Source organism: Schistosoma mansoni, chromosome 2, assembly GCF_000237925.1.
Source record: "Schistosoma mansoni strain Puerto Rico chromosome 2, complete genome".
In the NCBI taxonomy this organism is placed as follows: domain Eukaryota; kingdom Metazoa; phylum Platyhelminthes; class Trematoda; order Strigeidida; family Schistosomatidae; genus Schistosoma; species Schistosoma mansoni.
In genome coordinates this window covers 9,736,062-9,749,018 of record NC_031496.1, presented here as the reverse complement: position 1 = coordinate 9,749,018, position 12,957 = coordinate 9,736,062, and the positions used below count along the sequence as shown (strand labels likewise).

The 12,957-nt window shown below is 36.9% G+C and overlaps 1 protein-coding gene across 1 annotated transcript; it reads left to right on the top strand.

Annotated features, from left to right (window-relative positions):
- Positions 1–2,095: 2,095 nt before the first annotated feature.
- Positions 2,096–12,587, top strand: Smp_123340 (hypothetical protein; the record flags this gene model as incomplete). Its single annotated transcript, XM_018795614.1, has 8 exons — positions 2,096–2,108; positions 2,155–2,303; positions 2,396–2,477; positions 2,514–2,639; positions 4,620–4,743; positions 9,264–9,576; positions 10,194–10,416; positions 12,432–12,587. The coding sequence occupies 8 exons, from the start codon at positions 2,096–2,098 to the stop codon at positions 12,497–12,499; spliced, it is 1,098 nt and encodes a 365-aa protein (XP_018649909.1). The 3' UTR covers positions 12,500–12,587.
- Positions 12,588–12,957: the final 370 nt, after the last annotated feature.

Sequence of the window (12,957 nt, the reverse complement as noted above, 5' to 3'; positions counted from 1 at the left end):
TGAGTGACGGCAGCTTAAACGCAGGCTGATCAAAAGCCTACGTAATGATCGTGAGTAGTAATGGGTAGCGGAAGTGGAAGAAATAATAAAGTCAGGAGCGATAGGTAACAGTAGATAAGTAACCAGACTTATCAACAAATCGGTACTAGAAATTCGGCTGTTAGTAAAACTATCTCTGAGGAAAATTTGACTATTATTCACTCTCAGTCCAGGAGATTGAACAGATAAACAGAACACTTAAGGAAACATTACAAACAAAGGTGGATAGTGGCTAGTAGTAAGATCCAGGACGCGCGTTACGTTCTATTCAGGACTCGTCAGCCGGATGTACTTGCATCCCGAAGGTGATGCTCAATCCGGGACTCAGACTCAATACCGTTTGCTTCAAACGCCATCGCGTGTATCCAGTTAACTACTGAGCCCTAAACATCAATGGAAAGAATTAAACAAACAATACCAAGCGAATTTGAACTTCACCCCTGTGCACAAGCAAGTGGCTATCAGGAATGAATGGCACACTGATTTAGGTGCTCTAACTCTTAAATTGCAAAGGTTATAAGCAATCTAAAGCAAGGGAGAGCAGCAGGGCCTGGTGGACTAACTACTGAGATTTATAAGTATGGTGGTCCAGTTTTAGCAGTTAGGTTGACTGAAATTGTATCTTAAGTCTGGGAACTGGACTTAATCCCATCAAGCTGGTCTCGGTCATTGATCATCTCAGTTTATATGAAAGAACAAAAATCCTCTTGTAACAATCAGAGGAATCAGTTTAACTAATATGGTATCTGTGATACTAACCTCAATAATATTTCATCGTCTAGCTAGAGCTCGTAATGAGAGAATCCGAGAAAATCAGGCTGGTGTTAGATCTGGACGTGGATATATAGACTGAATATTCACCCTTCCACATATTCTGCAACATAGACATACTTTTGGACGTCTGACTATAGTTGTATTCCTTGACCTTAAGGCGGCGTTCAGCTCTGTTGATCGTCTGGTTTTGTGGCAGTGTCTGTTATTGCAGGGCTCACCAATGAAGTACATTAACCTTGTACAAGTTCTCTACTCGAACACTACTGGTCAAAACAGAGCTTATGGCAAACGGTCGTCGGAATCGGTTACTCCCGTCCTACTTTATGGATGTGAATTATGGCCATTAAGAATAAAGGATGTTCGTAGGTTACTGGTATTCGATTATAGATATTAACGAATGTTTGCTTATGTATTTTGGGACCACAGAGTACGCGATGCCTGGGTTAGGAATAGAGTACTTGGTAAATATAGGAAATCGAGTGATGAAGTAGTAAATATTCATCAGCTGAGGTGGTTAGGACATGTTACGTATGCAAAACCACCGCCTACCTCAACGGGTGATGTTTCCTGATGCAGGAGTAGGTTGGAAAAAAGGTAGCGGCCACCAAACCAAAACATTTCATCAGTCCGTGCAGTCACTAACAATTAGACTTAGCAATGTTAATAGGTCTAAACTACCTGATTGGGGTCCGCGTGGTTATCGTAACCAATGACTAGAGACTTTGAATGACATGGCTCAAAATCGTTTGCAATAGCGTAGTTGCATCAATTCTCCATCTTTCCCGGAATTCTATGCTTCTAAATTGCTCATAACTTTTTCTTCATTTCATTAAATCATATTTTCTTGAGTCGTATCTTCTATGCTTAATCCTTCCTATTACCACCGTTACTGTTACTACCCCTACTATTCTGGGATTCGACCTGACAACTTCATCTCTTTGTTCTAATGGGGTATGGCGATTTGAACCGACATGCATGCCAACAGGTTCCACGTTGTGACTGGCTGATTCTAGTAAAGGTATCTGTAGGACTGGATGGCGAGGGCTTGACTTACTGTGTCAGTTCATTTCAAAGCTGCATGAACTTCTTATTGGTGGGTGTCAAGTCATGCTAAGCTTAGTTTTAGGACATCTTAGTAATTATTTCCGAACACCTAACATTGGAAAAATACGCTCCTTTTATTTGTTTCATTCTGTCATGATGATTTTAATAGTAATTTTTATCCATAAAATGATCTGGCTAAAAGAAATGTTCCAATCAAAGGCCATTGTCTCTAAATTTCATGTTGTTTAGTGGTATGTTTGCACTAAATTATTTTTATGTTATTTGTCAATTTTCTAGACTTATGCGAATGGGTTGAATTTTTTGAGGCTGCTGGTGTTCCAGCCAAACTAAGGGAAACATATGCTGGAATTTTTGTAGAACATCGAATTAACAATTCAGTCCTTGCTGATTTAGATAAGGACCACTTAAAAGATATGGGGATCACAGTTATTGGAGATATTATTTCCATACTAAAGCAATGCAAAAAAATAAGACACGAGGCAAGTTGTCTATTTTCTTCGAAGTTATTTTGTTTCAGCTATCAGTTGCACCAACTCCTGTCGTTACTTCAACTACGTCGAAAGACTGCTCATCTGAAAATAAAAAAGCTGTGTCCAAAAGTATTTAATTATATGTTAACTTAGCTTTATATTTAGATGTAGCCGTTTTAGTCCCAGTGCGTCGTCGAATGAATCCTGAAGTTGAAGGAAAATACATTGTTAAAATGCCCAAGGGGACGACTTTGAAGACCCAGAAGATTTTTGCATCAATGAAGCAAAAGAGTATGTTTATCTATTCAAATATATATATATGTATATATCCTGTGAGATAATTTGATTTATCTGCTGGTACATTACTTGTTTTCCAAGTCAAATCACTTCACAAGATGACAGAATAAAATTATGTTATACCCTAACGAAAATATCACCACGTCAAGATACCAAAGATTGGAGCAAATTTGAGAACTATGGATGAATCACAGTACTGTCGGTACCAGGAAAAGTTTTCAACTGAATGTTGCTGAACCGGATAAAAGATTCAGTAGACGTCCAGCTTCGAGATCGACAGGCCAGATTTCGTAAGAATCGGTTGTGCACAGACCAAATTGCAACACTATGGATCATTGTTGAACAATCAAGTGAATGAAACTCATCACTTTACATAAAGTTCCTTGACTATGAGAAAGCGTTTGACAGTGTGGTTAGGAGGAATTTATAGAATCTTCCTCGACACTATGGTGTACTTGAGAACATCTTCAATACCATACGGAATTCTTACGACGGACTACACCGCAAATTCGTTTATGGAGGACAGCTCACAGATGCTTTCAAAGTGAGGACCGGTGTCAGACAAGGCTGTCTACTCTCGCACTTCCACTTTCTTCTGGTGGTTGACTGGATTATGAAGACCTTCATATCACCGGGAAAGCACGGCATTCAATAGACAGCTTGCATGCAACTAAACGATCCGGGCTTCGCAGATTACTTGGCCTTTCTATCCCATACATACGAACAAATGCAGATGAAGACAACTAGTGTTGCAGCAGTAGGCCTCATCATACACAAGGGAAAAAGCAAGATCCTAAAATACAATACAGAGAACATCAACCCAATCACACTTAATGGAGAAGCTCTCGAAGATGTAGGATCTTTCACGTATCTGAGTAGCATCATCGATCAACAATAAGGATCTGATGCAGACACAGAGTCGATGATTGGCAAAGCAAGGACTGCATTTCTACAGTTGAAGAACATATGGAAACCAAAACAACTGTCAACCAATATCAAAGTCACAATTTTCAATACGAACGTCAACACAGTTCTACTGTATGGAGCTGAAACTTGGAGAACTACTACAACCACCTTCGAAAAGGTACAAGTATTTATAAACAATTGTCTACGTAAGGTACTTGATGTCCGGTGGCCGGATACCATCAGGAACAGCCTACTGTGTCAGAGAATGAACCAACTCTCAGATGAGAAAGAAATTAGGAAAAGACGTCGGAATTGGATAGGACATAAATTTCGGAAGTCACCAAACTACATCACGAGGCAAGCGCTAACTTGGATTCCTGAAGGGAAACTGAAAAGTGGAAGACCAAAGGACACACTGCATTGGGAATCGGAAGCAAGCATGAAAAAATGAATAGCAACTGGAAAAAACAAGAAAGGACTGATCAGGACAGGGTTGGATGGAAAGTGCTGTTGGGCGGCTCATGCTCTTCTATGAGGGTTAACAGGCGTAAGTAAGTATTGAAAGTGTACTCATTAGTATAGACTGGTCACATCTCATGCTATCTAAGTAACCACGTTAGAAGTGTGGATATTCATTGAACATAGTAATTTTAAGTCATAGTGCTTATCAGGTTGTTATAATTACGAGGGAATTTCAGCCAGACTCTGGAAAGTTTTGTGTTCTTACTACAGATAGGTTCCTTTAACATTCTTGTATTGGAGAAATAAATTAGTGGTTAAGCAATCTAACCGAGTCACTGGGTTGATGGTTCGAACAACAGTTCGTCCACGTTGGTTTGTACATCTGTATACATGAACCTGTACTTGAGAATTCGTCAGTCCTGTGTGTAGGTAGATTAATTTACTTGTATGGCTAGTATTGTCTAGTTCGACTTGTATAGTAGTTTGTACACTTTCATGCTACGTTCTTAAATGGATATTTATCGTGACAACTTTATATCGAGTAATGTCTGTATATGTTGTGTAGTATTCTATTTTTTTTATTTAAATTTCTTTACATTATTTTAGACAGTGCAAAGTCTAGTCAACCTGAAGTTGCCAAAGCCGCCAAAACTAATGAACCTCCTGTATCGTCTACCTTTGAAGACAGCGATGCCGATGATTGTGATAATTATCGTGTTATCATCTCTAAGTAATTAACTCCAATTTACTTTCCTGTCGTTTACATATTTTACGTTGAAAACCACATAACTGTGGAGTTGCAATCGGGATTTCAAAATTATTCTAACTCTAGACTAAAATATGTTATCACTATCAGGATTTTATTGAGGCACTAACGCTGTTAGTTGGTGTTGGGTTGTACAGTGTATTGCTTTGATGCTAATATTTATTTACTTAAACGCATACATATTGGTACAAAAGGGCACCAGATACATATGCGTCACACGATGCTAATATGCCATCTTCCTATACACGAACCCTACCGGGTACTCTAATGAGAAGGAAAGTTCAGTGACTAACCGAATCTTCATGTTTATATATATATATATATATATATATATATATATATATATTCTTTAGAAAGTCAATCCACAAATGGTTTATTTCTCATTCTTAGGAAATGTAAGCCACTTCCCGTCTAATCATGTGTACTTATCATTTTGCCGACATCTGATGTGCTCAGTGTATCAGTTGATTTTTACTATTCCCTTTTTTGAAGAGGAAAAATTATAATCTTTATAGTGAAGTAGGCTTCATTAGATAAATTCCGGTTAATTTCAGGATTTAAAAATGAATCCAACGTTTTATCGTGTATGATACTTCTCGTTAGCGCGTTATCTTCATCATAGCTCTTTGATTATTCACATCTGAACTGAATTTATGGGTTCGTACATCATATCAGGTTCAGTAGATGGTGTGATAATTTACCACAAACACAAAAATGTGTTTTCTCAAGTTTCCGCCGTAGAGTAGCTCATAATACAATAGTGCATAGTTTATTTTCTTCTTAGTAGTTAGTAGGTTGCTTCACCTATATTGTATATTGTTTGGGTTGGCGAAACCCAACAGAACCTCTTTGTTTTCCCGAAGATTACTCTAGTCGCTATCCCATCATCACTTCGCTTGTATTTTATATTCCTAATGAATCTAGGCAGTGTCGTAGGATCACTAACCTTTATTAAGTAGGTGTGGTCTGAATACAAGTAAGTTAATTTATGATTCATGACTAAATAGCACCAGCATGCTGTTTCAGCAGTTGAATCACTACTGACATTCTACTGATCATCTATACAGATTTCGTTCCATCTTCGATTTATGTACTATTATTTGAACACAAATATTGGTATAAGGAAGCACCAAAATATGTATGCGCCACATAATAAGAATAATATTGTGAAGGGATAGAGGAAGGGAAGTGAGTATAATGACGAAGAAGAACAACAAACTAGTGTATAAGAGTGAAATAATAATAATAATAATAATAATAATAATAGCAATCTAGCCAAAAAACATACAAACAGAAAGAATTATTTCAGTTAGAGGAGTTAGTCCACTTTTACGAAGAAAGTCACAACAGGATCGCCACTGTAATACACCATCTCTGAGATCTCAATCAGGGAGTCGTGAGGCACCAACAGAAGCTAGTCCTGTACAGCTATCCTTCATACCTTGACACCATGTTGTGCACTGACCACCTCTCTGTTTTTTCAACCAGTCTCAACGTTAGCAATTAATACACAATGTGGAATTAGCTGAGATGACATTAGTGGTACATGTCCGAACTACCGAAGTCGGTTTTTCGAAGTGGTGATACCGATTGAATTATGTTCTCTGTACCCGAACACACGATGCCGTGCTTCTGCATTACTAAAATGGTGTTAACACTTGATGTCAGCAATCCTTTGGAGACAACGATGATCAAACACGGAATGGCCAGGTCTCACAAGCATGGAGCAAAACTGCTATCGCCAACGCGTTGTATACTCGACTTTTTACAGCCAGGCTAACATCACGAAGGCGTTAAAGATGTCCCAGATTGACATAAACCGCCCTGGCTTTCTTTATATGTGAAATGATCTCATCACTCACGCCAACACCAACACTTATGCAGCTACCTAGATACACGAACTTCTCGACTACTTCAATCTGCTCACCATCCAGGGTGAGTACAGGATTAGAATCCTTCCAGTTTTGTAGAAGTACTTTGCACTTCGAAGGTGCAAAGCACATACCGTCCCTATGGACACTGATTACCAACTGATTAAGTGGGGATTGCATGGCTTGGGTGTCACCGCACAGTAAGACAATATCATCCACATACTCAAGGTCTAAAAGTTTCTCCAGGCAACAGATCTACTTCGTCATTACTTACGTTTATTAAATAAAAAAAAGAGAATTCAGCGAAGATTTTCTTTTCGACGAAATCATTTACTTAAGCCATACATCCGTAGATATAGTTATATGGAGAACATATGTCTACAGGAGGCTAGGAAAGATTACATTATAAATTGATTCGACAATAAATAACAAATGAGGTTACGTACTAATCAAGGGGTACAGCTTAAGTAAATGATTTCGTCGAAAAGAAAATTTTCTTCGTTGAATTCTCTTTTTCTTATTCAACGACACTATGAGTTATTTTACTTACGTTTATCTGAACTGTTTCCAGAACGTTATCAATCACAAAGTTGAAGAAGAGTGGTGAGATCGCTCAATCCTACTTAACCCGACTGCCTGAATGAAAGAACGAAGACAGGTGGTTGTATGCCCTCAGTCTACTTGAGGAGTTTGTATATAGAGCTTTCAAGATGATAATTTACTTCTTAGGCGCACCTTTCAATGAATACTCCCAGAGAACAGTCCTGTCCAACTAATCGAAGAGGGTCCTAATGTCAAGAAATAAGACGATTGTTGGCCTGTAACAAGTACGACGGTGTTATAACATTTGGCAGAGGATGAAGATATGATCCATGCATCCTCAACCAGAATGAAAACCAACCTGCTTCTCACGAGTCAGTGGTTCCCGGGTTTTGAACAATCTATGTAGTTTGATGGAAATCAATAGTTTGGACACGATCGAAAGCAGACTTATCGCCAAATAGCACATTGGCGATGACTGTGCTGGTAGTTAGTGCTAGCCAGAAACAGGTTGTCGTCTGTGCACAGTCTTATTAGATGGTCACCGTTATCTAACCTGTGACCGACAAGTCCCCATCGGCCACATAAACGACTCTCTTTTGTGCCTAGACTCCCGACCTGTGGATTGAAGTCTAACGCACTTTCTGTAGAAGAACATTTAACCGGTGGTAAAACTCATCCTTGATCGCTTCCGGGCTGCAATCTGTCGGAGGATAGGCAAAGATGACGAATAGACATCGTTTCTCACACCAATTTCTTCGCACTTTTATGGGACTTTCTAATCTACCAGCACATAACCGACTGTTAATGGGGGTCCAATCGGTCAGTGCTGCCGCAACTCTAGCGCTTAGTGAGACGAGGATGCTACAAGGACCCTTAATAAACGTGCGTAAAACAAGCTTTTCGAAACGACAGATGGATAGTGAGTTTGTAGTCCTTCACTATAGTCTTGAATACGAGTTTCGGATAGACAACACACCGATGTTGAGACTTTCTGAAGACATAGCCAACCTTATCTGCTGTCCGAACTTTGAAGGGGACCAGCTTGAATGTTATGCGTGGTTTAAGAAAGACGTCCAGTATTCATAGTCGGCGGTAGCATTCAACTTTCCCCCAGTCAATGAATTGAGATTGTTTAGATCGGACAGGGTTTCCACCATTGACAAGGAACTGTATAAGTTGAAAAATAAAGGAATACACAAAACGAGAATAAAAGGGAGTGTAATCTTTTACTTGTATATAAATTTATATATCCTGTAAATTTATTATTTTACCACAGAACTGATCAAAACGGAATTGATTGTTTTGATGAATAGTACCATTTTACCTAATATTTTTAGCTTACCTTCGTTATTCAACGTCACTCTCATACCATTTATCCAGCCTTTGACCTAAAGGTCTAATCCACAAGTCCGTGAAGCAGCGTCAGGAGATGCAGTCTCATGGTAGCTGGTGGTCAACAGTAGATTCATACGTCATTTGTCCCCTCTATATTATTAAGGTCATGCGTTACATTGGTTTCTGTTTTCTAACCCTGCTGGATAGATCCTCCATTCCTACCAACTCGGTTAAATCGCTTTTCATCCTCTCGGGTTCGCAAGCAACACCCCTCACCGAGATAAGGCAGTGAGTAGGACTTTCCTGGCAGTGGCTGTATACGCATAGTCATATCAGAGGATTTCGGAGAATGGGTGGACTCTTCCCACCTCCTGTACCAGTTCATTTGAGAGCCTTATACTTATTATCTTCATACAACAAGTATCGCTCAAGCAAATCATAGGGACTTCTACTTAACTAATGAGTTACAATGTTTAAACAGTTCATCCATTAATCTACCAAGGTTGATGGGAGTTTGTCTTAGTAAGTAGAGCAATCCTACTCTATTAAATGTGCTAAACGATACATGAAACCATTTCAGTTAGAGTATTTATTTCCTGTTCCATTCAGTACTTCGTACATGTGGTTCATGATTTATCTTAGCTTTTCAATAGTCAATTTTGTTTTTCTGTTATTTATATTTGTAACATTATTCTTAAATAATTGTTTTTTGTTTACTTTCACCTTGAATATTAGATCGAATACACATGGTTCCACATCTAGTGATTCAGTATTCAGTCGTTTAGGTAATGCTGTAAATAGAGAGGATTCACCTACAAGTGTGCTTATAAAAAAAACGATAGATCCATCTGCTGCAATGCAACGTTTTATTCGTTGGAATTTAAATGACAACAGTCTTGGATCACCTTTTCGTCCTCCACCATCTGTTACAGAAACCATGATGACCTCATCGGAGGATTCTTTGAATTTTAAAGTTGTTAAACAAGTTAGCAGTCTTACAAAAAACGTTGATCAGCCTATTAAATTAAGAACACCCCTTAAACGTCATGTAAGTGTTCATTTTCTGTGTCTCTCACCAGTGTATAAAAATCTATATCTCTCTTTCAGTAACAGAAGATGGTAATTGTTGATTAACGGTTCTCTCTCTTTAAAAAATAATTTTGTTCTAATCATCGATTAACTCTAGTGTCAAGTCAGTACATTTAATCGAAAAACCTCCATTTTAACCTCTTAAGTTTTTGACATGCTTTCAGTGAAGGGTAGTGATAATAGCTGTTTGTCAAACTAGAGTTAATAAGGTACAGTTTCAATGTTCGGCTTTGTGTTTGAATGATATGTTCTTCAACTACTTAACCACCATGTATTCTTTTAGAAGCTGATATTCATTACCGGTTTATACCAGGCTTGTGTACCACTATGTCAGAAAACCATTGCAAACTACGTAAAGGCGTTAAGTAATACATTTTTAGATGCAGTTGTCAACTCAGCTATGAGAGCTTTCTGTTAGGAATACTTCAATCTCCTCGTTCGAGGCAATAGTAACTCATTCAAAGGCATATAAAGACAAATCATACATCAGTCTTTGTTTTTTGTTCTTAACTTAAACTTCGTTTGTTTACATCTTATTTGTTCTTATTATTTATTTAATTATCATTGTGTACACAGGCTTCTGATACGGTATTTAGTCGTTTAAGTACTCCATCAACTACTATACAATCAAATGATCAACTTTCTTACCAAGGAATTTTGAAGAAGTCACGTACGCAACCTCCTAAATTTAACGATGAATCGATGTCTCCATGTTCTCTAAATAGCTTTCTTTCTCCATACACCGAAGGTGTACTTGGACAGAGTCGTATGCAAAAAGTTTCTGTTAAAAACCGCTTAGGTAATTGATTTATTCATTTAAGAAATTTGTTTCGCTTAATTCTTATGCCCTACTTTATTTTGTGTACAAAATATGAGCTTATTGAAGATAAATTGAGAATTTTCCCTGTTTTATCGATCGTATGTTACTATAATCTCTATTTTAACATGATAGGTGGAGCAGTTTTTTTTATTTTATGGCAATTAAACGTTTAATAGCCCCACCTAAATTTTTGGTGTAGTTCTATGACTTAGCATTGGGTCCACCCACTAAACCTGTCGAAACTATTTGACTGCTCACATCAAAGTCAATAGATTTTATACACTATTGATCAAAAATAAGATCCATAGACGTCTGTTCTACGGCCTATATTTTTTATAACGTGTGACCGAGTGGATGCCCTGTTAATGTAATAATAACCTGACGATGCCGCCAATCAGAGAGCAATAAATTATCAATGACTAATGACACGAAACCCGTACGAGCAGTCTAGAGTACTTGTCGGCCCTGCTTTTTGCCTACCCCAGCCAGTTAAGTCCAGAACACCAAAAACAGCCTCTGCGATATGAATCATTTATTTCAAGCATAATGGGTTTATATACCAATCAGATAGACTACATCGTACCATAAAATAGAAAATAACATTTGTACAAGATTCAACCAAAAGTGTCTGTGGTTAAGTGGAACAGTAAGTAATAGACTGGGCATAACTCAGGAATGGTTAGTCGTATAGTAATAGTCTATGGGTCAAAATAAAGCTTATAATAAGAGGGACATGGATATGAGTAGTTTAGTCAGTTAACAATTGTACAGTAAAAATATATGTTCATCAATAATTGTCAAAAGTTACCATTCATAATTCTCCTCGAGATATAACAAGCTTAGACTATAAAGTCTGTTATATGTAGTACATTACTATTCTGGATGAATTTAATTTAGACTTAATTCAATCTAGGTCTAGAAGATTTACTTCAAAGATTTTAGTGAGATGTGTTAGTAGAATTTGAGTCATAAAGAGCTGATTACTTTATTAAATTATCAAAAGTTTGTCTCCCCAATCTTTTGGTTTATCTTGTGAACCCTTACCTCTTTAGCGAATCGTTGAATGGTAATGAAAATTATTAGAGGCTCACAATGGTATTGATGTCCGAATGCTTAGTGCACATCTGTGGTGCATCAATTTGGCAGTTGGTTTTTCGCCTATGGGTTACTTGTTTCACTGGGTTTAGATTGATATTAGTTAGATTACACCTATAAATAATTTTTTTCCACATTCGTTACAAAATAGGTTGAATTTACGTTTTATCATAGTAGAAGTAAATGAAAAATATTACATTACTGCAAAAAAGGATTTCTTCCAAAACTCAAAGTAAAGAAAATTAATTGTTTATTAAATTCATTGCTAAATCCCTCATTTCAATAGACTGCCTTCCTTTATGAGATGATGAAGAAAATTTGTAGCTCAGGTAGATGATTTTGATTTCTACCTGAAGTTCGTGCTGATGATATCGTTCAGAATAACGATGGTAGCTCTACGACCAAACCATCCATCTCAGAGAACAAAACATAAAAATGCTTTCCTTTATATTTTAGATAATTGTCAATGTGACTACTTATAAGTAGTCACGTTTAGTTTCCCTTTTTTTACGAATTTAAGTGTACGGAGCTTCATGCCATTTTCTTATAGCTTTTGGGAAATTCCCTTATGGAAACCGATATGTAAAATACGCAATGCTTTGTTTGTCAGCAGAAATGCTTCTATGTTCTACAAATATGTGTGTTATTTTGATATTTGGGCATGTTAATGTAGGAGTGGTTGTTTGCATTGTCTGTTTTACCCGAAGGTCCAGATACCATAAAATTACTTTATCAAATCATTCTAATGTCAGTCTTTTTAGTAAAAAAAAATATCACACAATTATTTTATCATTTTTAGTATATATATTCAGTTTGATCAGTGTATAGTCTAATTTTCTAATTTATACAAGGACGATTTTTCCCATTAATATTTTACTTAAATTTTCTTTATGTTTTAGGCAACAGACAAGGAAAGTCTAACGCCCCAGTTCATTCTAGACTTGGTAGAGCATCTAATCCATTATAAATAATTTGATTGTCATGACTTTCAATGAACTTAGTGTATATATACATAAATATATTCTGCATACCATAAAATATAATTTTACTTATCCATTTAATTGTTTTCTATTCACATGAAAGTTACTAGATTTCCTTTTAAGTACTTCAGCGAGCAATTCAGTGTATATATCATATCGAGTTATTTCGTAAATAGACTATTTTACAAGTTCTCATCTAAGTTTGCTATTAAATTTCTTCAACTTGTTTTCTAAAATCTGTATGCAAATATATGTGCATCAAACGCTGCACAGCTGAATCGTCTATGTATGTATATGGATCTGTATATATCATTATTTTATTTATTTATTTATTTAAACATATATATATTGGTACAAAAAGGCACCAGATACATATGCGCCACACAAAATAATGAAAGTAGGAAGAGAAGGGATGAAAAGATAAGGCGGACTGAAATGTACAACC